This window comes from Rhyacophila brunnea, unplaced genomic scaffold (assembly GCF_057557595.1).
Source record: "Rhyacophila brunnea isolate RB1 unplaced genomic scaffold, BYU_Rbru_1.0 scaffold_23, whole genome shotgun sequence".
In the NCBI taxonomy this organism is placed as follows: Eukaryota; Metazoa; Arthropoda; class Insecta; order Trichoptera; family Rhyacophilidae; genus Rhyacophila; species Rhyacophila brunnea.
The window spans coordinates 879,076-905,889 of record NW_028232893.1 but is presented as its reverse complement, the minus strand read 5'-3'; the positions used below and the strand labels follow the sequence as shown (position 1 = coordinate 905,889).

Genomic DNA, 26,814 nt, shown 5'->3' with positions numbered 1-26,814 from the left:
TTTAGTCTATGGATAGTTCATTGGTTCATTCCAAGTCCAATGAATCCATAGCTATAATAAAATTGTGAAAATTTGACCGGATATAATGTATTTTTTCTAGGCTTTACGAGGCCGGACTCAATCCCCAATTGGCTAACATCTACCCCAAGGTTGAGTTCCCTGTCTCAAGTGGTACGCCGATGTTGTCCAACTTGGTTGAATGGGAACACAGTGAGGATTGGTGAGTAAAAACATAATAGCTCGATAGTAAATGACAACATTCTCCAAACGCATTAACCAAGATAAGATCAACGGTAAACGTTGCAGATGATTTATTACGCCATATTTCGTGGTTTGGAGTGCAGCTCCACTGAACTGTTCCAAGTATCAGGTGATAGAGATAAGATTGCCCTAATGGTGGCCGACCTCCGACAGGGTATGACTTGATACAAAGAAGGTAGTTGACCTTATATTGTAATCTTAGCTAAATTTCTTACTTCCACCTCGTTACAATTCAACATCGGAGCATAGACAAGCACACGGTCGTATAGGACCAACACGTGTATCACGGACGCGCTGGACCATGGCCCCCCACAAGAGAGGTGGGGGCCTGGCGGATTGTCCAGATAAGTGAGATAAATACACATCATAAATAAGCTTTGATAATAAAAAAAAAGTCGCCTGGGGTGCTATTACACTTCATGGCCATTAATATTTTAAATTATATGATTAAAGTAGATGTATGTGTAAGTACCTTTAATTTGACCTAAAACACACGTTAATGTAGGTGTTTCATACTGCTTTTAACCTTAACGGTAGGTAGGGGGCCGCCAAAGATCGTAGCTTGAGGGCCTGTTTCAGGATGTGGGGCCGATGGGCTGGACAATTGGCATTTTTGGTCTCCGTGCGAATCGGTTTAACGCAGAGCTCGCCATGTCTATGCTGATGGTGAGTACATTCGAAAGGCTATCATCGTCGGGAACTCTGGCATCTACGTATTTAAACTTAGTCACCAGGGGCCTTATGTTATAACTTGTGACATGAAGTCACCCGATGACATGACGTAATCGTGACGTAACCTCAATACACGCATCGAGGCGAGCCGCCCAAGCACACGGCTCACCATAGATATTATTATGCTGAAACACCTATTTGTGTATGGGGACAATGAATAACGCCAGTATTTGAGTAGCGTTAATTTCTCGAATGCTATTATCACTCCGGTAGTACGTCACAATGATGTCATATGACGTCATGTCGACCGGGCGACTTCAACTCGCAAGCTACAACATAAGGCCCCAGATCCACAAGCAGCCTGAAAATCAGCAGAGGAATGCTGGCGATATAGCACTTATTCGGTGTAGAAATACTTAAAATTCAGATTTTTTAAAATAATTTATTCAGGTATGTGACGTCCTACCGCGCCCAAGAGAAGATGAAATCTGGAGAGAGGACCGTCAGGATGACCATCGCTGATGAAGACATGGAATACATGGCTGGACACGTCATTGATGGTAAGCTAGTACACGATATTTTTTATTTTCTATCTAACAACACGAATACTTATTATCTAGTGTTATTTTTGATCACTGCGCCTTTTATCTCCCCGGCACTTTGCATTAGAGTAAAATCAGTAAACTCAGTCAAAGCTCACTTGAGAGCGTGGCGACCTCAGTCTCGGGTAACTGCTCCTGGGACATTACCAGGAGTAAACAATTGTACAGATGCTTCACATCAAACGTGGTGCCTCGTGATACGCTCGATTAAGACCGAATGTGATGCGTGGTGGGTTTGGCTTGGAGGGCGTGTTTGTGTTGATCATTATTTGGGGTTGTGATATCGAACAACAACTAAAGAAGTACTTACAGTAATTTTGATGGTCACTGAATAATGGGATTTCAATTGCATTTGTTTATACGTCCTTGCCGTGGAGCAAAGCCTAGAAACATCTTATTCTATGAGTCGCCGGTTCAAATCTTTGGCTGGGTCAAATTTATGTATTGTTTTTTTTAAACCAATGTGTGTATTTGTTCGTCTCTGGAAACTTGTACGTAAGCAGTTCACCGTAACACACTTCACCATGAAATATTGTATCGGAAATATATGGCCGTATATTAAAGATCGTACAACCTCTTTGTGTCGTATAGTACTTTAGAAGCCAATGGCCCTACTAAACCACACCACCCCGCACCACACCCTCGTCTTAATCGGGCGTATCACGGAACCCTACGTTTGGATGTGAAGCATCATTTTTATTTCTATGACTGGGAATATCTCAGGAGCAGTTACCCAAGACTAAGGTAGCCATGCACTCAAATGTGCTTTGACTGAATTTACTTGACTTTAAGTTAATGTACCCATGAGAGAGATGAGCACGTAGAGGCAATATTAAAAACTGTAGTAAAGAACAAATTAACGCTAATACATATTATATAGTACTGACATAAAATTCATGTCTAAATAAAACACGGTTCTTGTCGGTTTACATTTACAGGTAGCCAATATATTGGATTATTTGTTAGGTTAGGTTAGATATTCATTCTTGAATTCATGAATTTTACCAAAATCAGCTACGAAAATTGAATTAATGATATATTGAATCTAATCAAATTGGAGACCGTATAGTATACGGTCATCATTTTCCGATAGAAAGCTCACGGTGAACTGTGATACGGTGAAATGTTTTACATACAATTTAGATGTAACCATCTTTGGTTACGCTTAGTCATTGGGCTCAAAAATCATAAAACTTTTGTCACAATACCTCCACACAATTTAATTATTGGTACAGTGTAACTAGAATAAATGTCAATACCTATGTAAAATGTATTCATCCCAATGGCGTAGTAGTGTCAGAGCACATGGATGCGGACTCAAACTCGAGCCCTGGTAAAAATCCCATGTTGTTTTTTCAATGAATGTTTCATACAGGATGGAGCGAATCGCTAATTAATAGGTAACCATTACTCGTAGAAAATTTGTTTATAATCTTCACTCCGTGGTTTTACATATCGTCTTTTTACTATTAAAACCTCGTAAGTCTGTTTATGAACAATGTTGAGGGGAAGGAAAAAACGTAACAAAAACAATATTTTAAGCACATCGATGAATCTGCTAACACTGGTTGTGAAATACGAGGTTTTAAAATTTGTCATGGACAGCATACTAGTCTAAAGAATTGTGGTTTTTAAAATGTTTTTTTTGTTTAAATTTTGTCGAACAAACTTAATTTTTCCATAATATCGGACTTACGAGGTCTTAATAGTAAGGTCTTAGATTATAGAAAAATATAGATAGGGCTATTGCAAGTGTTTGTCCCTCAAAACATGATGAACTTTTTCACGCACTTGCCTCGCCCCCTTCACGCTTCCTCCGCGATCATTTCATGGGTTGTTCGAAAATATGTGTGACTGTGTGCGTGTCGTAGTGTTGCCAGATATCGAATATTTATTCCAATGTTATAATTTTACAATCGATGTTTTTATAAATTATATTATGGCAACACTGGCGTGTTGGTTATGCACTCAGTAAAACATTACTCACTAAAATCGGCTCATGCGGATGGCTTGAGTAAGGTATATGCTCTGCTTGAACGAAAATGATAGTTTACTTTTTGTAAATGCCTTCAGGACGCAACTTATTCCCTGCAACCGGATATCTGGTGCTGGTGTGGGAGACGTTGGGCATGATGATGGGAGAACTATACACGGAAGTGTCCGTTGTGTTCGAGAATATCCGCTTCCAGAGGGCCACCAACATCCCCAAGGAGGGCAACCTTGAGTTTACCATCATGGTACAAAAGGGCAGCGGAAACTTTGAGGTAAGATTATTGATATGTATGTATATTCAGGCAACTAAAACGACAAAAACAATTTCTTCGTCTTCTTTGTGTAACATGTTCCACCGATTTCACTCGGTGGATATTATTTAGCAGTAGCGAAGGGTGGAGGTAGGCCATTAAGATCCACGATAAAATAGTGCACATGAAACTTTATCAGTCATACGTATTTGCCTTCATTGAAATAAGACTGCAATAATTTGCAAAGGGTGCTGGTTAGTTTTTAAAATTCAATTAAACCCTGCCTTAATCAAGCTATGATAGTATAGGTATGCTGTGAGGCACTATGGGCAATCGGATAAAAATAGTGCATACTTTTTCAGTCATACCTAGGTATATGTTTTCGTTGAATTAAAAATACACATTACAGTTGGTGTCGGTTAGTTTTTTAAAAAATATTAAGGTTATACCTCAGTTGAGGCACGGTCTATAAAGATCGTGGCTAGGCGATGCGCAGATTGCGGGTCGCGGGTGCAAATGACGCATGCCAAACGAAATATAATTTGTCATATAAATCCAACATGCGTCCATTTATTGTTATATTTCTTGTTCTATTAGTAACAATAATAATATATTCATTGACATGTTTTCTTTTTCAAGTAAATAGGTAACGTTTTTAGTCATCTTTACACGATTTAAAAATTAATACCCCCGTCGCCATCACGAAACAAAATGACGTGTTCCCAGCTCGACGTTCTCTCTCCGAATGCCAGCGAGTCCAAAATTTCGTCGCGCCTATAGTTGAAAATTATTTCCCGTTTCACTGATGTATCGTCTTAAGCCCAGCCTTACCAAGCTTTACTCCACAAAAGAAATACTTCTATCTACAAAATATCTAAAATTACACCATTAAATCATACATAATTTCAGTTACTTTACAAATGAATGACTATTTTTTTTTCTATTATCTACTACGGCTTGGATTAGGCAAGATCTAACTAAATTTTAAAAACTAACAAACATCATCTACACATTGTAGTATTACTTCAATGAAAACAAATCCGATTGATTGACAAAGCTTAGTGTGCACTATTTCTGTCGAATCTTAAAAGCCTACCTTCGCCACTGTTGGTTAGCAACCTTCAAGGAGTTCGGGGTTCCCTCAAAGTTGGATCGGGTTGGATTAAAGAAAAATCATTCGTTCACGATTGATTATTAACATATACAAAATTTATAATTCTAAAATTGCCTACGTATAATATATATACCTAGATATAATATAATTGTAGTATTATGAATTGTGCAGATCGTTGAAGGTAACGCCCCGATTGTGACCGGCAAGATCTACGCAAAGAAAGATGTCTCCCAGGACTACAGACCCTTCCCTGATCCAACGGAAGAGTCAGGACCTTTCATCAGGCAGCTCAACGGGAAGGATGTGTACAAAGAACTTCGACTGAGAGGATATGGATATTCGTAAGTATTCTCTTTCGAAATTTTCAGCCATGCATGCCTGGGCAGAATATGAATTATGAATGGAATCGAAATCTTCAATGAAGAATTTTAGTGGTTAGTGTTATTTTTTTTTTTTTTACTATGTCCGATCCTAACAAGATTATATGGGCCACCACAGAATAAAGGTGTGTTTTAACCAGTGACGTCCCTAGACAAAATGCCGCCCCTAAGAAGCGCCAAAATGCCGCCCCATTTTGTATACAGTATCCTTTCATGACTCCAATATCTAAGAAATGTGTTGTGTGGATACATTACTAAGAAAATATATACCACTAAATCTAATTGAAATGCCATCTTTGCTTCAATAGACAATATTGCGAGTCTACGGTTTCAGAAATGTACACTTAAAAATGCTCCTGACTACTTCCAAAACTCGCGAGTGACTGGCAAACATATTTGGATCATTTTTAAATTAGGTATGCACGTGTCATTCAAGAAGGCGACGTCCAAGGATCACGGAAGTAAACTAGACATCGCAAACACGACAAAAAAATAAAGTCCTGTTAAAAACTTTATAGCATCTGACTCCAAAGACAAATTGAAAAACAATATATTGTGTATTTGCCAGACCCAGGATTCAAACATGGGACCTATGACATTATAAGCCGACGTGTAAGCCGCTCGGTCATCGTAGGGCCGTTAAACTTATATTACTCAGTAGTATTTGGTGGCGCTTTTAGCAAGTGGACTGTATAATTTTAAGGTGATGTGGATTTCGGATCTAGGGGTAGTGGCGATTTAACAGAATGCCAGACACTAACTTTTATGATGGCTACGTGGTCTGGTTACACTGTCACTCGCGCGGTCTTGTTTGTTTGGGTTACCCGGTGCGCGGCACTTGACGGTACACTGTTTATGGATGATTTGTGAGGGTGGATTAATGATGATCAGCTGTATGATTGATGAGAATGCGACGTTCACTCAAGCCGTAACAGACTTATTGTAACGAAGGTTGAACAGATATGTTTTGAGTTAACTTTTGAGTCACGCTGCTGATAGGAAGCGACGGTGAAGTATAACAACCTGCTCACGTCCGCTTACTGGATGTCATTCGAGCTAACTCTTGAATCACTCTGTATCTAATACGGCCTCGTTCGTATCGTATCAGATATAGCTCGACAGTTTTAGCAAGCCTTATGCGCTCGGCGGTTTTGGAGTAACTGAAGGTTGTTCGGTATTACGGTCTTCTTTGACCCGTAATTGCTCATCGGCTCGTCTTGTGACAATACTAAATAGAGGAATTTGAGTAGGGGGGCACTAAGGACGAATGCAACCACAATTTGGCTCAATCAGTATTCTATAATGAGAACAATGTATTATAAAGTATATTAACGTTTTTTTTCTAATACTACCTACAGATCTATTATTGATAACAATATAATAAACTAAATCTTTCATTCCAGCGGCCTATTCCGAGGCATCCAGACCAGCAATATCGAGGGCACTCGAGGCACCGTCAGCTGGGTGAACAACTGGGTGACGTTCATGGACACCATCCTGCAGATGAAGATCTTGACCATCGACACGCGCGGACTGTTTGTACCGACACGAATTGAGAAGCTCTCCATCGACTCCACAAAGCATTACGCCATTCTTTCTGCAATTGCTGAAGATGAAACCAAAAGCTTGCCCATCACGTGCTACAATGACGTGGATGTCATCAGGTATACAGTCAATATATTAGTCAAACTTCTTTAGGCGTGATAGGGAGTAAATCCAACTCAGATAAACGGAATATCATTAGTTTTCAATATTACGATAGGCCGTGATAAAGTATGACTTGCATTCACACTCTTGATCATCGTAAGGTCTCAAATCTCAATGTTAAATTCCGTAGATTGCCTGAGTTTTTGATTTTTTTTTTTAAATTGGTTTTTATTTTTCTTATGAATTATCATTGTGTCATTATTAATGTTATCACTTATTTTATTTTCCAATTGTTCACATGCTAGAATCAACACATTTTGAATATGAAAACTGAAGTAGTAAAATAATACTCTTAATTATTGTAATGTCATATGAAGGCGTCTAAAGCGTAAAATTGAGGTGCATGTCGCGTACTATCACGTGACGTCACAGTTAGCTGCCGCTACGGGAAAAAGGTGTGTAATTTCTTCTTGGTGTGTTGACTGATGCTCCCATCCCGTAACACATTTTAAACTTTTAAAGTTGAAACGAACTTTGTCAGTTCAGTCAAACCTGCCGAAATCACCAGAACACCAATGAGGTCAACTCCCGTTGTACTGGACTGCATCGACACATGAATGACTCAATGAACGTTTTTATCATTTTCTACATGCATACACATTTTCGAATCATGTCAATATCACGTGTTTTTTGTTTTTATCGGTTGGCACTATGTATTTTGAATGCACTAGAATGTTGTCTATTATCTATGGTCTGCGGGTTGAGTTCCATTCAAAATCCATCATTAAACTTGACATCATGTTCGTTCAAAATATTCTGCAAAATGACGAAACCATAGACTAAATTTTTCACCGTAACAGCGTGACAGTACGCGACTTACATCTCAAAATAATCAATAACTTAGGGGTCTACAACATTTGAACCCCCGAATGACTTGAAGTTCATTATTGTTGGCTGTTTAAGAAAAAAGTCGGTACATGTACATTCTTCAGCATGGATTCCCTCTCACAAGACAAGAAGTTCTCTAATCAGAAACAGATAGACACCAGACATTGGTGATGGTGGTGTATAATAATATAAGCTGGCTTCCAATTTATAACAAACTATTGATGTAACCTATTCTTCTTCTTTAGGTGCGGTGGAGTGGAAGTCCGTGGTCTAAACGCAACACCGATCACGCGAAGAAATCCACTTGGAGTACCAGTTCTCGAGAAGTACGAATTCGTACCCAACTTCCCCAAATACGAAATGACGGTATGTAACAATAATACAAGTTTATTTATGATCCATGTCTCCAGACGTTAAGGTATGGGCATCATGAGGTGTCTCCAACAATCTTGTCGCTTGCTAATCGTCTAGCGTCGTTTCAGGTTATGCCAGAATCCGCAGCATTGCCAAATGCATCCTGGCTGTACAGATTTACCATATATTATAGACTTTTAGCTAAATTCACATAATTTTCCTTTCGATAATTCGTTAAATGATTATTATCCGTCTGCCTTTCTACAAGGCATGCTTACGTTTCACTCTCTTGAATCTCGTAGGTCTCAGACCCTTGAAACACTTTTGCCTGTTATCGCGAGGGATGGTTTCCAATCCTGGTGTCCTAATGAATTTGAATATGCATGCGCCTGTCAATTACCTACGTGGTCGCAGCCATGATTTATTCTGGATCGGAACCGTTTCCTCGTGTCAAGCCTATCAGGCACCATTAGCGAAGGGTGCAAGACTCCTCAAAGACGTAGATATTTTCAGTGACGTGCTCTGTATTTTGTAATCGAAATTTTATTTTTCTATATAAAATTGTACTTAAGAATGTTTTTCTTTAATTATTTTATACATTCTCTTATTCTCTCTTGTGAGGGTAATATTTTTTGTTAAGTTGTAAATATCATGTTGTGTACATCTTGAATTTAGATTTGTTATGTCCACAGGGTTTTGTTTTCTTAAATAAATAAATAATTCTGACGCGTACATAGTTTTTGACATTTCATCATTATATCACCCAAAGCAGTCGGGTCCATTCGATGCCTGTTGGTATCAACTAGCCAATAAGGTGTCTGCGTATTGGTATCGAATTGTTTGCAGTCAATGAGGATTTATGGCGCTAAGAAGCAGGTAAATCGAAATCGAAAGTGAGCTCTGAACAATTCGTACAATTTTTCCTGGATGCCGAAATAATATGTTTAACTTGAAGAGAAGGCAGGTTAGATTTAGCCAAGTCCAAGGTTGCTTCTTCACTTTCAATTAGACGAGAGGTGCATGGTCGGCCCTTTTTATTTCCTGGCTGCATTTTAAGTCTTTATATGATAATATAATTCCTTATACGGTTTTAAATAACTTATTAAAATTCTATTCGCAGGTCGACGACATAATCCGAGTGGACATCCAACTGGCCCTGGAGAATGTGATGGGAATCAAAGTAAAAGCAATCGAGCTGATCGATTCTGCCACGGAAACGAGTGCCGAACCCCTCGCTCCGCTGGTACAGTCCATTCTCGGAGACATGCCGCTCATCCAGGCCGAGATGCTGGTGATCAGCGACAAGAAACTAGAGCTCGGATCTGGGATCACTGTTGAGAGTAAAAAACTGGCCGGAGAAACGAATGCCCTCATTTTCGTCGGGTCCAAGATGCTGGAAAGATCTGAGGTGAGTTTTTTTAAAATTACTTATTTATATTATTATTATAATATAAGGAATTGGCTCCGTGACGTCCTTTGGGGGTAGACAGATAGAGCGTCGCTTGGAGGCGGCAGTTACTCGAAGGGGAAAAATCGAGGAAAACCATTAGGTATATATAGAAATCTCTACCTAAAGTTAGTAATATTGGAAATATCTTTCCATTAAAAAAATCAGCTCACTGGTTGGAATCAAAATTATGTTAATTAACAGAAAAGGTTTGACAGGACTGTATTTTTTGCCGGGATGTCTAGTTTAATTCCGTTTACTTTAGACGTCACGTCCTTGGTGACCAGAAATGACACGTGCAGATTTGCGAATTATACCTATGTAGGTTACATCCTACTTACCTAATTTAAAATTTATCCAAATTTTTTTGCCAGTCACTCGTGAGTTTTGGAAGTTATCAGGTGTATTTTTAAATATATCTGAAACCCTAGACTCCCAATATTGTCAATTGAAGCAGTTATGGCATTTAAGTTAGATTTGGATGACATAGCTACTGACTTTGCAACAAAATAGGCCAGGAAAGTTTTATTTTTATTTTAATGGTGAGTTTTGAGACTATTAATAGTGTATTTATGAATAGAAGTAAGATATTGAAGTCGTGAAAGGATGATAAACTCGGCGCATTGCGCCTCGCAACTCTGCGCCCCTGAGCCCCTCAGATGATGGTTATTTAAGCCCTGAGGGCTAAAATTATTAAGCATGGAACATGTTTTGCTGATTCTCTGAATGCTGGTTGTCAAAATTCGAAAGAAAATTTATTTGTCAAAGTAACCGAATCCAAAGGATTCAAACAATTTTACTTTTCTGAAAATCATGTAAGTACCTAATTACAATAATAAAACTAAAGAAGTAATATTAACAGACGAAAAATATGTCACACAGAATGTAGGCTACTGAAAGTAAAATGAAAATAATCGGCGCTCGTAAGTAATCAGGGCGGGGCGCGAGCCGTGGGCGGGCTTCGCGTCTATAGTTATTCTACGTCTATTTTTCGTAATGCTTTTGCGTCGGAGATCATGAGTAAAACATGTTCCATGTTGAAAAATACTGTATACAAATGGGACGGCATTTTGGCGCTGCCTAGGAGCGGCATTTTGTCTAGGGACGTCACTGAATTGGCTTACCACTCTAACGGCTCTATGATCGATTCCCGGTGAGGTGAGATTAATTATACATCAAGCCTGGGTGTTTCTGTCCTTATTTAATGGCTGTAAGAATTGATGCCCTCGTGGCCTATTGTAGTTTGTATTGTTAAATAATTGATTCGTATGTTAATGTTTTACTAACAGGTGTTGCAACAAGCTCTCGACTGCCTAAAAGAAAAAGGCTTTATCATCTCCCGTGAGAGTCGAAGCGTCAAACTGGATAAAGTCAACGAACAGCTCGACATCATTGCAGCCGCCACTGCTGGCAACGAGAGACTCGTGTTACTCCGCAAACGCGTACCCTCGAAGCCAGCCAAGTTCCTCCACATCGCTGCCACCGATGACAAGTTCGCGTGGGTGGATAAACTGAAGGGGGAACTCAAGGAGTGCGACAAGATGGTGCTGGTGGCACAGAGGGAACCGCTTAACGGTATCGTTGGACTGGTCAATTGTCTGCGGCGAGAACCGGGCGGAGAAGTCGTCGGCTGCATTGCTATCATGGACGAAAACGCGCCGGCTTTCGATCCTGACTCTCAACTGTTCGAGGAGCAGCTGGACAAGGACTTGGCTATCAACGTGTTCAAAGACGTAAGTCTGGCTACCATCTTGATTTCTTTTGTGAATTAGTTACACAGTTTTTATGCATACCTGCGATTTTCTTTAACGGGGATCATCAGAAGACTCAAAAGGGGACCTCGAAATAGTCCAAACTCGTCATACGATCTATAATAATTTATACCAAAATCTTTAAAAGATTGCGCATTTCTGACAAATTGAGTTTCCGACCATGTACGATCCTAATAAGATCATATGGGCTTCCACGGAGAGGGGGTTTGTATTAAATGATAGATTTTGTTTTTACGAGAAATGGACGTTAGCCACTTGCTCAGCCTATTAGGTCCATACTCTGGCTCATACACAAATTGAAAAATAATATGTGTACTTGCCAGACCCAGGATTCGAACCTGGGACCCACGACGCTATAGGCCGACGCTTAAGCCGCGTAGTCATTGTGGGTGTAGTCGAGATATATTATTATTCATATATTGAATAGGTACTAGCAGGTACGTACATAGGCGGTCTGGACCCTCCACCTCCCTAGGAATGAAGAAAATTATAAATTCTTTAGGTGAAGTGAACGTGTATAAAAAACGAACCAGTCGTAACACTATAGGTACTTATGCGGTAATGAATGAATTCCTGGACGTATTCTTACTGGAATCAAAGAGCTTGGAGTGTCTGGGCATGAGTAACGTATCCAGTTTCGAAACTTGAATAATTTGAAGCAATAATCGATGATAATGATGCAAATACTGATGGTGTGTTCTTGGTTTCCAGGGTACCTGGGGATCCTACCGCCATATGCTGATACCAGAAATGGGAACCGTACCTTCCGAGCATGCCTACGTTCACGTCACCACCAGAGGAGATCTTTCCAGTCTCCGATGGATCGAAGGACCTCTACAGACAGGACCCAATAGACGACTCGTGCATGTAAGTACAAATGAGGTTTACATATTATATTGTGTATGTGTAGCAGTAGCGAAGGGTGAAGGTGGGCTGTTAGATCCGCCATAAATAGTGCACATTAAACTTTGTTAGCCATACGTATTTGTTGTTATTGAACTAAGACTACGATTTACAGATGGTGTTGGTTAGTTTTTAAAAATCAATTAAACCCTGCCTAAACCAAACCATAATAGTTTTGGTATACGATAAAATTAGGCACACTTTTTCATTCATACTTATTTATTTTCGTTGGATTATGAATACAAATATTACACGTCACATTCAGTGGCGGCTCGTGGATAAGATATCTGGGGGTACTGCGGTTGATAAAAAATAAAAATAAATGTTTATTTGGATTATATTTTACTATTAACAACAAAATTAAATATAAATAATTAATTATGTAAATAAGTAATTAAAATAAAGAACTTTGCATAAATTGCTTGCAGAAATAAATTTTAACAATGTTAATAAATCATTAAATCTATATTTCTTTCCTCCGTTCGCGCGCAGGCTCACATACGAACGCAGATACGGCGCCGTGGTGTATGATAATTATTGGATATATCGGTGCGCGGGCGAGCTAAATTCACGCTTAAATAATATTGATATTTTCATATAATATACGTCATAAATTTATGTATATTATAATATTACATTTTTCTCAATTTGCTTGGGGGTGCTGCAGTTCCGCAGTACATATGGACGAGCCGCCACTGGTCATATTGTTGATTCATTTTTTTTTTTTTAAATAATAGATAAAAAACATTATTCTATCTATAAATATCCAAAGTTGTTATATGATTTAATTGCATAATTTAAGATTTATTATAGATAGACGAGTATTTTTTGACTATTGTCTATTATGGCTTGGTTTTCGCTGGGTTTAGGTAATTGAATTTTAAAAACTAACCAACACGATCATTAAATTGTAGTCTTATCTCAATGAAAACAAATACACGACTGACAAACTTTAGTGTGCACTATTTATGGCGAATATTAACAGCCTACCTCCACCCTTCGCCACTGATTTGCAGGGCATTTTAAATCATGTATCACTTGTCAATAATTATGATAAAATATGCCACTTTAAATTTTGTGCCAGATTCTAATCAGAATTTTTAATAATTATGTATTGGAAAATATTGATCGGAGTATAACAAGTTTAAGCCGACATTGCAGCACCAGTCTTGCTTGGAAGACATATGGGCCAATGCTACTGCCAGACTAAGCCACCAACGAGGGAAGGTATTGACGCTCCCACGGCTATGTCATATTAAAGAAGCGAAAAAAAAAAACGAAAGAATTCCTAAAATACTCTCAGCAACAAATTCAGTGATGTAACAATCTTAAGTTGATAAGTGAAGGCGTCAGGCAAGGTGATACAATCTCGCCAAAATTATTTACAGTTACTCTTGAGAATTTCTTGAGGCATTTTCACACGGTAGACTTTCCGAAATGTTATAAACGCTCTTGGATCTCTTGATGATTTTTACTAGCCCGAATTCGACAATAATAAACCTCTTTTGCCAAGCGCAATTTTCTTGGCAGAATCAGGCTATAACAGGGATGATAACATTGAATTGTTTTAGTATTTAGTACGTTGTTCAATAGCTGTACAATGGATCATATTAATAATTTTAATGGCAGTACACTTGTTCTCAGATACTGGCCGGAAATGATTTTGCTACAGTCATAATATCAATTAACTGTAGTCAAAGATACCATTCACCTATTGAAAAACCATATACGTGGCGAAGGGTGGACAGTGCACACTAAACTTCGTCAGTCATACGTATTTGTTTTCATTGAACTAAGACTACAATTTACAGATGGTGTTGGTTAGTTTTTAAAATTAAATTAAACTCTGCAAAAACCAAGCCATAATAGATAATAGCCAAAAAATACTCGTATATCTATAAAATATCTAAAATTATGCAATTAAATCATACATAACTTTAGATATTTTACAGATAGAATAATATTTTTTTTATTTACAGGGCTTTATGGATTTTAAAATATGTGTAATATGTATTTTTACTACAACGTAAACAAATAAGTATGCATGGAAAAGTGTGTACAATTTTTTCATATCGCCCAAAATAAACCAAAAATATTATGGTTTAGTTTAGGCAGGGTTTCATTGATTTTAAAAACTAACCAACACCATCTGTAATTTATAGTCCTAGTTCAATAAAAACAAATTCGTTTGACTAACGAAGTTTAATATTCACTATTTATGGGGGATCTTAACAGCCAACCTCCACCCTTCGCCACTACGTTATATACCTAAATGTTTATTCGTTGTTCAATTTATGGTAGGTATAATTATAATATTACATTAATTTTATTTACAGGTATATTATGCAGCGCTGAACTTCCGCGATGTCATGACATCGACAGGTCGTATCTCCGTGGAGACGGTGGCCAGAGGCCGCATCGCTCAGGAGTGTGTCCAGGGCTTAGAGTTCTGTGGAAGAACCGAGAGGTTTGTAACCGATTCACGTATAATTAATCACTATCCTCGGTTACCAGATGCAATAATGATACAGCACATCTATTCCATACACAAGACTTCTTTCGGCCGCTACAACAGCTATCTAGGGTAGGAAAGTATCGAAGTATTAGCACTTATTGTAACAATTATACTATTTTTAAATTTGTTTTTGTTGGACTCTTCGGGCTGCAGTACAATGTTTCAGTCAGTTGCACCGGTTGCACGACAACCTACGCTTATGCATGTTGTAATTGCGTGATTATCTTCAGTAAGAGTTTATCTTATCTTTATCTTAGAGGCAGCCATGCGGCTTGCATTGGAAAAAAGGAGTATTCAGGAATTTCCATTTGCATTATTTTAAAATACATAGATATGTACTGAAATGTTCAAATGTCTTTTATTAAATGGACTTACCTATAAATAAATTGATCCATTTTTTAGTAATTAAAATTTAGCTTTAATTTTTTCAATCACAACAAAAGTGAAATTTGGTGCGGCCACCAGACGTTTCCATAGAACTGTCAATGTCAATTGTGCGGCCACAGTTAAGTTTCACGTGAGAATCACTGATCTAGACTCTAGACTTTACGGATTTACGCCTTGGCCATTTTTGGATCACTAATAAGGCATGGACCAGATGAGGGATTTAATGGGATTTATTTTTATTTTCTTTCTGAGTCTTGGTGTGTAGTTATTAGTTAGTATTCGTGAAGAGTCTGTAAACCGAATAGAATTTTTGCCAGTAGGATTATCCCATTCACTTTTTGGCTGATTATAGGGATTGGTGGGTAATCTCATATATTCTTCGGCATTATGATTGAGGATTGTGTATTACATGTTATGATACTATGACAATCTTCTTTCATTATTATAAAACTATCCTGAGTGATAATATGCTTGCTTTAGTCATTCAGTCGCTTTCTTGATGACGGTCTTGAAGGCGCACCTCCTCGTCTGTTCCTTCCTTCGACAACACCAGTGATCACCACACTGTCAATATTGTTCGGATATCTTCTAACATTGTAGCCGAAGTGTTTAATAACGCAAATGAATTAATAAGCAAAATGTTTTGTCTGCAAAAATCTTATAGTGTTCATAATTTGCAATGAAAGACATGCTATATGGGGGTGCCGGACGAAATCCCGAAGGCCGAAATCCCGAATGCTGAAATTCCGAATGGCCGAAATCCCGAACGCCGAAATCGGCTATAATCGGAAATAGGCTTTCGGGATTTCGACCCAAACCAGCTATATAGAAATCTGCCTACTGCGTGACGTGTACACGAGTACACGATTCGTTTTTTGACTATGAGGAATGACATAGTTATATTTTACTTTTTAATTAATTACTCTTTTTATTCAACGAATAATTCACAAGCTTTAAGAATGTAACATTCTAATTATTGAACATACATAATTTTTGAAAACGCTTTTGAAAAAATAATATATATCAAAACAAATAGAAAAAATCTTTTTGAAAAAAGTAAGACACTCCGCAGGAATGGAACCTGCATCTCTCGGTTTTCGCGTCTACTCACATATACCACAATGCTAAAGGTACCATACTTAATTACGACAAATTTTAACGGTAATGACAGTTATAATACTCTCTGAAGCGTTTTCTATATTGAGCTGCTATTGGCTATCGGCTTTTGTATTTTAAATCAAAGTAGGTATTAGGTATTTTAATTACTAACCGATATCACGGATCACTCCAAGATATTTTAGTGTTGTAGCTTCCTTGAACTGAGAGATCCAGGTTCGATTCCTGTGGGGTGTCTTACTTTTTTCAAAAAGTTTTTTTTATTGGTTTTGATATATTATTTCCTCAGAAGAGTTTTCAAAAATTATATAGGTATGTTCAATATATTTTCTTGTTTTCAGTGGCTCTCGGGTGATGGGCATGGTAGCGTACGGTGCCCAGTCCAACATGGTGTCTGCAGACAACTTCCTGCTGTGGCCACTGCCCGAAGACTGGAGCTTGGAAGAAGGCTGCACCATCCCAATTACATACGGAACGGTCTTCTATGCTATGGTAATACTTATTTATATACCTATAATTAATGTGCGATCAATGTTAAATAGATAGAAACAGGAATACCTATCTACTGTAAAAATATGCCCGCAGACCCCAGACCGCAGATCATCAAAAAAGTCAGTGCCTGGCATCCTACCTGCCCCCCTATCCCCCCCCCCCAAATGGCGATTAGAGATGCCCAAATATTTGACTCCTGACCGTCACACCAGTCAATTTGTGATTGGTCACGGTGGGTTCACTGGCAAGCTCTTTGAGCTTGGACTTGCAAGCCGTCTGACATGTCCATGCGGAGGGTAAATACAGGATGCCAACCACATCTTCTGGGAATGTCTGAGGATCTGATTCGAACGGGAGGAGATGTTCACGTCGGTCCAACTAGCTGTTGGGCCCATCCGACCCGTCCGACTTGGTTGCTACTAAGGCCAATTATCTTGCATTTAAAAAAATTGCGGGCGTGAAGATCTCTTCACATAATATTTGCTGTCCATATGATTAGCTTCGTTTTTTTCATTATATATTATACCTTAAATTCATTTTCTTTTTCGTAATTTCCATGTGCTTTTCTCTCCCTGGCACCTTGCATTAGAGTAAATTCTGTAAACTCAGTCAGAGCTGAATCTAAGCGTAGCAACCTCAGTCTTGGGTATTTTCTCCCAGGGCATTCCCAGACAAAATCGAAATAGATGCTTCACATCGCCACTGTAGGGTCCCGTGATACGCTGGATTAAGACCGAGTGTGATGCGGGGCAGGTTTTGGTTCGGAGGGATTAACGTCAATGTAACCCCCACCTACCATCCACATCCACCATCACGATCACTCTACCATGTTCAAAATTACAGTCCACTGCAAAAGCACCACCACCTGGTAATACGAATTCTGCCTATTCGACCCAAATAAACCGCTGTACAAGTCCCATATTGTTGTAATTACACATAAATTCTCTGAAGTGGATTTATATGGCCATTAAAATTGTTAAAAAGAGCACTTAGTTAGGTTTAATTTATCTCAACTTTCAGATAATGACTGGTGGTTTGAAACGTGGTGAGACGGTCCTCATTCACGCAGGGTCAGGAGGGGTTGGTCAAGCGGCCATCCACATCTGTCTCTACTACGGTTGCAACATCTTCACAACTGTCGGCACTCCCGAGAAGAGAGCGTTCATCAAGAATTTATTCCCGACGATAGATGGTAGTTAACTTAATTCATATTAAGTATATTAAATATTTTATTATATTAGGTATAGGTATTGTTACGCCCGCGATGGTCGAAGAGCAACATTCTTAACATTTAAAAGCAGCATCTGCGTATGTGCCGATGCAACATTTTGCTATTCTACGTGCGTAGGGATTGCTATACCGGTATTTCAAAACCGGTATTCCACTATTTATCAATACCGAAATACCGGTTTTAAAAATCCAAAATACCGGAATTTTCGGTATTAAGAAAGCACACTCGTTTACGTTTTTGAAAATGAATTATAAGTTATGTGCTGCTGAAATGCAAAAAATATATTGAGCGAATCCAACAGAGGTGAAAAAATAATAAAACAAATTTCATCAAATATATTTCGATAAGTAATTGTCGCGATGAATTATCATAATATTATTTCGAAATAGAAAACATCCGTGACAAAAATGTTCTATAATTATTGTACTGTAAGTACTAGCGTTGAATTTAAGCAGCTTTTCCTGCAGCCGGACTTTTTACACTTGATGAAATTTTTAGGGCTTTTGTTAAAATTATCAATATATTCAAATTATTTGTAAGAAATCACTAGTTTTAGAATTATGATCGATACAATATTTTTAAATGTCAACATAATAAATGTAGGTTTTTGCTATAAAATAAGATTTTTAAAAGATTTTAATATCTATATTTTTAGCACCTACTTCCGTTTTTTTAATGTTTAAGAAATAAGGTACTAATACCGGTATTCATTAAGAAATACCGAAAAACCGGTATTGGCATTTTCATTCGGTATTGCAATCCCTATACCTGCGGCCCATGTCGAGTGAAATTGGTTACATATATGGGGGAGTATGGTGTGATGGATGAAGCGGTCGTCAGGAGAGATAAGAAGTCGAGATATGGTGGTTGTTCCGATGGATGGAGGAGCGAATTTTATTTGCAACGTAAACAGTCGGTACAAGAGTATGTTACAGTAGTTATGTTACAATACTTATGATAATGTTCCGAGGTACGAATCTCGGTCACGTGAGATGTTATGCGGAGCGATGTAGAGACTGAGATACCAACAGACCGGGAATTTATATTCGAGTGACATTTCCGATGAATTATTATTCGCTATTTATACAACCAAAATAATATTCTTTTTATTGAAATAATCGAGTCAGCTATTTTCTAGCGTTTGCGTCAATGGTGACTAACTAGTGAAAAAACGGATATGGGGAAATTATTATTGCGGTCAGCTCCTTACTGAGTTTGCTATAATTTGACACTACGGAAAATAGATATTTAATTTTTAATTCTATATCTCTATACATATGACAAGCAGATGTTTTTTTACCAAAATGTAGTACATTAGGTTACATGTGTTTTTCAGATTGTGAAAAAATCATATTGATCAATTCGACGTGCTTGAGTCGAGTTTGTATGTATATAACTTAATTCAACTACTGAATTTTTCGAATTACTGGAGATATACAAATGTACTCAACTAAGTGATATTGAAATCAACACAATCACTGACCTGTTAATTAATTTTTAATTACCATATTTAAATAGCATTTTAATTATATCGAATGGCCAGGTAAAGCAAACGCGCCAGTCGCGGTGTCAGCACTAAATGATTTAATATTTCTCATCGTATTCCAGACGATCACATTGGAAATTCTCGTGACACTTCGTTCGAAGAACTAGTGATGAGGCAGACAAATGGAAAGGGTGTCGATATCGTCCTCAATTCGCTGTCTGAAGAAAAACTAGAGGTAAGCAAAATAATATTATATAGTAAACTATTTCTATTGAGATTGGAATCCGCATGGGTATGGTGGGTATGCATGGAGGTCAAAGTTGTATTCTGTGAGACCTGTGCTCCTGTATGGCTTTGAGACATGGCATCTTACTAAGCTTCAAAGGTCTCGGCTTTTGAGCTTTGAGAATCGATGTCTCTGCCGAATCTTAGGGGTACAGTGAGCAAACATAGCAGCCTTCGGTGATTGAGGTAATCACGAAGAAACGTTTTACGAGGCTGGTACATGTGTTCCGGATGCCGCCAAAGAGTGCGACACTTCGTACCCTTATGGCACAGTCTCAAGGGTTCCGTCGTCGTGGCCGGCCCTCTCTCACCTGTGCTACAAAAGCCATCAAAGGCAGTAGGCGCAAGGGTTGGCGATGGATCGATGGAAGTGGCATGAAGTGGCATGTGGCTTGCCCTACGTGACAGGGTGAAAGAAGAGAAGAATAACTACCCCTAATTTATGTTTGTACGCTGTATGCAGTAGGTATATTTATGTGATTGATTGGATATTATACTATGCAACACTTAATCTTGAATAATTGATTTTAATATCATCTTTATTCCAGGCCTCCGTCCGGTGTCTGGGCTACAGGGGTCGTTTCCTGGAGATTGGCAAGTTCGATATTGTGAACAATTCAAGCCTGGGAATGCAGTTCTTCCTCAAAGAGGCATCCTTCCACGGGATTATGATGGACTTCCTTTTCGACAGTGAATCCGGTGATAGAGAGGTAACAATAATTATTAATACTAACTTATTGTCTTTGGTTGATGTTAATATAGGGCCAAAAAACGTCGACAGAGACGTTACAATTCAACCAATTGAAAGTAGGATACCCTACATTTTGATGCAGGGTTTTGAATGTGTAAGTGTCCTACAAAAATGAACCACACATTATAGACGTGCAATAGTGTACCTATATTGCAACCTTCAAATACACCATTATTTAATGAGCGTCAGTGCATAAACCGATAGCAGCTGTCAGAATGAAGCATAAGCGTATACTCGACACGTATTTTAGTTTATCACATATTATTCCACACTCGAGATCGGTTACCTGTTACTCCACACCCGTTAGGTATTCCAGTTTGTAGTGGCGTGACTTCAAAAAGAGACCCATAGATGGCGCGGTCCATTGACTGGACGCCGCAAGCGCTGTGTAGACGGATTAGGATTTAACTCTATGTTAACTCCGTAATTGGTATCTCTCACAGTTGTACAGCCAGTCAGTTAGTCTGATTAGCTCTGACCCTTTTGATCATACAGGTCCTCTATTTTGAAACTAAGCACCTTACACTATCGAGATTCGTTTCTAGTGATAAGTGTGGTTTCTAGTTGTCAGATGTGATACCTACCTGAACTGAACTAATCCTTTGGCAAGTTCATCTGGTTATTTTGTCGAGAGAGTTATCTTTTCTTGTTAATCTGTTTTCGTGTACCGTTTGAAGTATTCTCTGTTATTGTTGATTAATCTCTGTGAACTCTGAATAAATACCAAAACCGGAAGTGTTTCTATTTTATAAATAAACAAAATACTATAAGTTCCCATTATTTCTGAGTTCCCTGGTGTTAAGTCAACACAATATTTTTTTATAGATACTCATCTAAATAATTTTGTAATTTAAGTAGTGGTCATTTTGGTTGAGCAAGGGGTTTTTGAATAATATTTCTTCTTGCTTTTTGGTTATTTTACCACGTTTTTATTAGCTCGTATTCTTGTTTGTCCGGTACAGATTTTTTCTTGTGTGTCCAGTACAATTTTTTTCTTGTTTGTCCAAGATTTATATTGGACGATTGAAGATTTTTACTTATTTTAACTTCCCGACTAGCTAGACATTTGAAACTTTTAGAATATATCAGAACACGACGACAATGCATTCTTTTAATACTTTTGGCCATCTTTAAGCAGAATTGAATGCATTTTCTGTTAATTCTGTTTTGTATGTTTCGGAAAACATTCGTTAAAAGTAATATTTACTACTCACTATTATTGGTTGCTAAGGGGGTCCTAGCAATTAAATTATTAATATAGGTATACGTGCGTTATCATGGAAATCAAAATGACATTTCAGTATTCTATAATATTTATTCAGTATTTCTATCAAGTAAAAAAAAGTATTTAGGCATTAATACATAGAATTGTCAAGTTTATAATATGATTCAACAGAAAATTTAAAAATGTGTTATATTAAAAGTTCTTTTTATCTTGTAATTATTTCTAATTCTTTTCCAAGTAATTCCTCGTACATTTCGAAACTTTTAATTGAAATGTTACCATACCAAAGTAGAAATAACTATTATAAAGAGTGGGGTGCAGTGACGTCCCGTGGGGGTAGGCAGATTGAACGTCGCTTGGGGGCGGCAGTTACTCGAAGGGCGGTAAATCGAGGACAATCATTTTGAATATACAGAAATAGCTACATAAACCTAGTAATTATGAAAATATCTTTCCATTAAAAAAATCAGCTCACTGGTTTTATCGGGTTCACGATATCTAGTTTACTTCCGTTGCCCTTCAACGTCCTTGGTGACCATAAACCAGAGACCACACTTGCAGATTTGCGATTAGTCTGATATTTTGTTGGTAATGTATCCATACAACACATTGTCTTAGATATTGGACTCATGAAAGGATGATAAAAATAATGTATAAAAAAATGAGGCGGCATTTTGGCGCTGCCTAGGGGCGGCATTTTATATAGGGACGTCACTGGTGGGGTGTTATATATATGTATATATTGATCAGTGTCTTTTTCTAAACTTGTGCAACCCAGATATTATGATCAAGAACATCTATTCTGGGACGGTTGATAACACTAGTGGAGAGATGTAGCGACTGGTGAAGAGAAAGCATCCAACTTCCGTAGTTAATCCACACAATAAACTTATTAATTAAATATTTATTATTGAATAATAAATAAATGTTTATATTTCTAGAAACTTCATGCCGTGGTTTACGACGGCATCAAAAACGGCTCCGTGAAACCTCTCTGCAGAGTTGTATTCAACTATTCTGACGTGGAGAAGTCCTACCGTTACTTGGCCGCTGGAAAGCACATCGGAAAAGTGCTCCTGAAGATCAGAGATGAAGAACCAGACAGGTTGGCTAAACCTACCAAGCTCTTGATTCCAGCAGTGCCAAGGTATTATCAATTGAAATAATCGTCATAATCTCATCCATTCTAGACCCATTGATGAATCACACCCTCTCCTTAGTGCCTATAAACCATATCTCATCGAATCGGTGATCTCACAGTATCATATTATTATAGCGCTTGTATTCCAATGTACTTGGGGTTTTGGAGTTTACTTGGTGTTGGTAGAAGGTACCAAGTACATTCCAAATCCTCGAAACAGTCGATGAGTTTGTATTGGAGTTTGGGCGGATGCGAAGCGGATATAATAAGGCGCACACAGATTGCAAAAAATGCGATGACACGCCTTACCACTATATGGAAGGATCGGAGAATTTCGATTGCCACAAAAATGATGCTTGTGCAAACATTGGTGTTCTCGATATTTCTATACGGAGTCGAGTCGTGGACCCTGAAGGCAAGGGAACGGAAGGCAATTGATGCCTTTGAGATGTGGTGTTGGTGCCGAATGTTTCGCATTTCTTGGACGGAACACAGGACGAACCAGTCAATCATCCAGAGACTGAAGATAAAGGAACGGCTCTCGGCAGTGTGTCTGAGAAGAATTCTGCAGTTTTTTTGGACATATTGTCAGGCGCGGACCAGACAACCTGGAGAGACTGGTAGTTTTGGGTAGCCTCCAGGGAAGTCGAAGCAGAGGAAGAGCGTCTGCGCGATGGAGCGACCAAGTGAAAGAGCTGACTGGGAGCACCATCCATTCTGCCCTGAGAGAAGCGAAAGATCGAAAAGGATGGAAAGTCTTGGTCGCTCAAAGTATGGCAAAATTCAAATGTGGTCACGATCCTCAGCCACGAGTGCATGACCAAGGAGAAAGAAGAAGAATTCCAATGTATCCATTGTGAGTGGAATCTATCGCGTCGAGATCATTTTGTGCCATTTACCTTAGTTACTTCTATTTCTATTTCGACCATGTCCGATCCTAATAAGATTATCTGGGGCTCCACAGAGTGAAGGTTTGTATTAACAGATTTTGTTTTTACGAGAAATGTATGTCAGACACTTGCTCATCCTATTAGGTCTATACTCTGACTCATACACAAATTGAAAAACAATATGTGTACTTGCCAGACGCAGGATTCGAACCTGGGACCCACAACGCTATAGGCCGACGCTTAAGCCAAGTGGATCGTTGCTTGGTTAATAACAACTAGATAATCTCGACGCGATACATTCAACTCGCGGTGTGTGCATTGGAATAAAGGTTCAGGACTATCTTCAATGGCCGCATAGTATCTTTGTTGACACTGTTGAACCATTGAAGTTAATCCCTCCAAAACAAAATTCGCCACGCACCACACTCGGTTTTAATCGAACGTATCACGTGGCCCTACATTGGCGATGTGAAGCAACTAGTTCAGTTTTAGACTGGGAATGCCCTAGAAGAAGATACCCAGGAGCCCAGGACTAAGGTCGCTACGCTCAAAGTGAGCTCTGACTGAGTTTAAAGAAGTTACTTTCTAATGCAAAGAGCCGGGGAGAGAAGAGCACAAGGAAATTATAAAAATAAAAATCATCCTAGTGTATATAATATACAACAAAAATAATGATAATAATACGGACAGCAAAAACTATGTGAAGAGATCTTAAACACCAACTTTGGGTCTGCCAGTCAACTTGTGACCGTTTGGTCTGCTATCCAGTATGCTTCTCGTTTATTCTTGCTAATGGCCCGCCTATCGAAGTCTTATCAACAAAAACTGATGTGGAAATAAACGGAGATACTTTGTTGCTTTTATGTTTCTTGGGTATCATTGGATGATGAGAATTGTCAGCGATCTCTTCTTTGAGCGATGTGCCCGCCCATTTCCACTTCCACACTTTGTATTATGTCCAGTAATGTAGAGATCAATAAAATAGTTCCTGGTCTCTGTTTCAAACAATCCTTTCCATTCTCTCTAAAGCAGTGGTTTCTAAACTTTATGTTACTACGCCCCCATTTAAAAAAATCTTATCTTGGCGCCTCCCCTCTTATTTTATAAAATAATACACACATTTTTAAATGCTAAAAAATGTATTAATACAAAAAAAATCTATAAGTATATATTAATTTTTAATGCGATGGATGTACTTGTTTATAATATTAGCACAAAGTTTATCATATTGCATATTATTTAGCAAATCCCGTTTCGCAAAAATATGATGTTACGAATAGCAACATTTCTTGCATTGCTTTGCTTGACAGCGTATTATATTCTTCACTTCGATTCAACTAAAATTGAACAAGGGTTTCACTCTGAATTTTTGGTTTCTATGAAGTATCGCATGATGTTGAGTTGGGCTTTGTCTTGCATACTTCCCGGGTCTTTTCGGATGTTACGGTACTAAAAATTCTCTATAACTCCTTAGTTAGAAGCAGACTTGAGAGTGGGTCTATCGTTTGGGCCCCGCATCAGTTGAAGTACGGCCTTATGGTGGAGAGTCCAAAAGAATTTTTTAAGACTCCTTTACTTTCGGCTGTATGGATATTATCCGTGGCTCTATCCGACTGATTTTCTCTTAGGGATGCTTACATACTGTAGCTTAAAATTTAGCAGGGATCTTTATTTAGCTACATATTTTTTCAGAGTTATACGCGGCGTAAACTCTGCCATTCTTGGTGGTGTTGGCTTGTGTGTCTCTGATAATTACCTTAGGAATCGAGGGCATCCGTTGTTTGTTCTTCCACGGTGCAGAACTAACCTGCCATTAGTAATGCCAATTGGGAGGGCAATAACCATGTTTAATGAAATCGATTCGGATATTGATATATTCCACATACGTGAGGGTGAATTTAGGTGGACGTTGTTTTATAAGTTTTTAAGATAGGGTCTATCAAAGTTCACTCTGTGTGCTTCCATCTACTTTTATTTTGTTATTTATCTTATTTCTTATTTTATTACTTATTGTATTATTAACTCACACTTCCCTGTATTTTTTAAAAATATTAACACTTATTTTATGTCATGTCGTGAACGCTTTGAATTTATAATTTGTTATGTTCATTATATGTAAAATAAATAAATTTGATTTGATTTGACAATTCTATCAGTTTTTTTTACTTTTCGATAGTAGTCAATCGAAATTCATCATCTTGATCGCGCCTCCTTTTGCCCTAGTATGCGGCTCCCCAAGGAGGCGCGCCTCCCGGTTTGGAAATCGCTTTTCTAATGCATGATTCGACGGTGAGGTTCTCACAAAATTTCCTTTAGAAAGCGTCGGGGTGATAAAGATTTAATTTTTCAAGTATAATCGGAATTGGACTGACTAATTATTGCTCTTCCACGTTTATATCTAGATGTTGAATATATTATAATCATAAAAATATAGCTGCTAATTACTGAATATGTCCTGCTTGTCCATGTGGGTACTTAATTAGAGAAAAACGATTCTGTTTCCTAGATACGTGTGCCGACCTGAATTTACATACGTGGTCGTCGGAGGACTCGGAGGCTTCGGATTGGAGCTGGTGGACTGGCTGGTCATCCAGGGAGCCAGGAAAGTGGTCATGAACTCGCGTCGAGGCATCATCAATGGATATCAATCATCGAGACTGAGGTATTTGGAGAAATCAATTATAATTATTATTTACAGTCGATATAATTATTTTTTAACATTCCAATACAATGGTTTATTAATTTAAGTGTATAGGTATTATCTAATACTGGAAAAATAAAGATTTCTTTGTATATATTGTAAAAACAGGCAATTTTGAAATACCTCAAATTATTAACGCTAACAATAAATTCATAGCTTGCACCAGGAGTTATACCAAATTTTAAAGTTTACAAGATTTAAAATTATTTCATTGAACATACCTACATAATTTAAAATAGCTCAGAAACCAATGACATTAATATGGACGAAGCATCTGGGAATAAAAATGACACTCACTTTTTTGTTGGGTC

At 38.1% G+C, this 26,814-nt stretch overlaps 1 protein-coding gene across 1 annotated transcript in view; it reads left to right on the top strand.

Moving 5' to 3' along the window:
- LOC147069313 (fatty acid synthase-like) overlaps positions 1 to 26,814 on the top strand; it is a 67,782-nt gene that overhangs the window by 28,757 nt on the left and 12,211 nt on the right. Inside the window, exons 15-30 of the mRNA XM_085950465.1 lie at positions 101 to 220; positions 1,384 to 1,493; positions 3,609 to 3,799; positions 5,064 to 5,233; positions 6,676 to 6,936; positions 8,053 to 8,173; positions 9,282 to 9,569; positions 10,898 to 11,341; positions 12,092 to 12,247; positions 14,620 to 14,750; positions 16,643 to 16,793; positions 17,814 to 17,985; positions 19,633 to 19,745; positions 20,344 to 20,505; positions 22,713 to 22,918; positions 26,309 to 26,464. Of these exons, the coding sequence (XP_085806591.1) occupies positions 101 to 220; positions 1,384 to 1,493; positions 3,609 to 3,799; positions 5,064 to 5,233; positions 6,676 to 6,936; positions 8,053 to 8,173; positions 9,282 to 9,569; positions 10,898 to 11,341; positions 12,092 to 12,247; positions 14,620 to 14,750; positions 16,643 to 16,793; positions 17,814 to 17,985; positions 19,633 to 19,745; positions 20,344 to 20,505; positions 22,713 to 22,918; positions 26,309 to 26,464 (2,952 nt within the window). The remainder of the gene's footprint in view (positions 1 to 100; positions 221 to 1,383; positions 1,494 to 3,608; positions 3,800 to 5,063; positions 5,234 to 6,675; positions 6,937 to 8,052; positions 8,174 to 9,281; positions 9,570 to 10,897; positions 11,342 to 12,091; positions 12,248 to 14,619; positions 14,751 to 16,642; positions 16,794 to 17,813; positions 17,986 to 19,632; positions 19,746 to 20,343; positions 20,506 to 22,712; positions 22,919 to 26,308; positions 26,465 to 26,814) is intronic.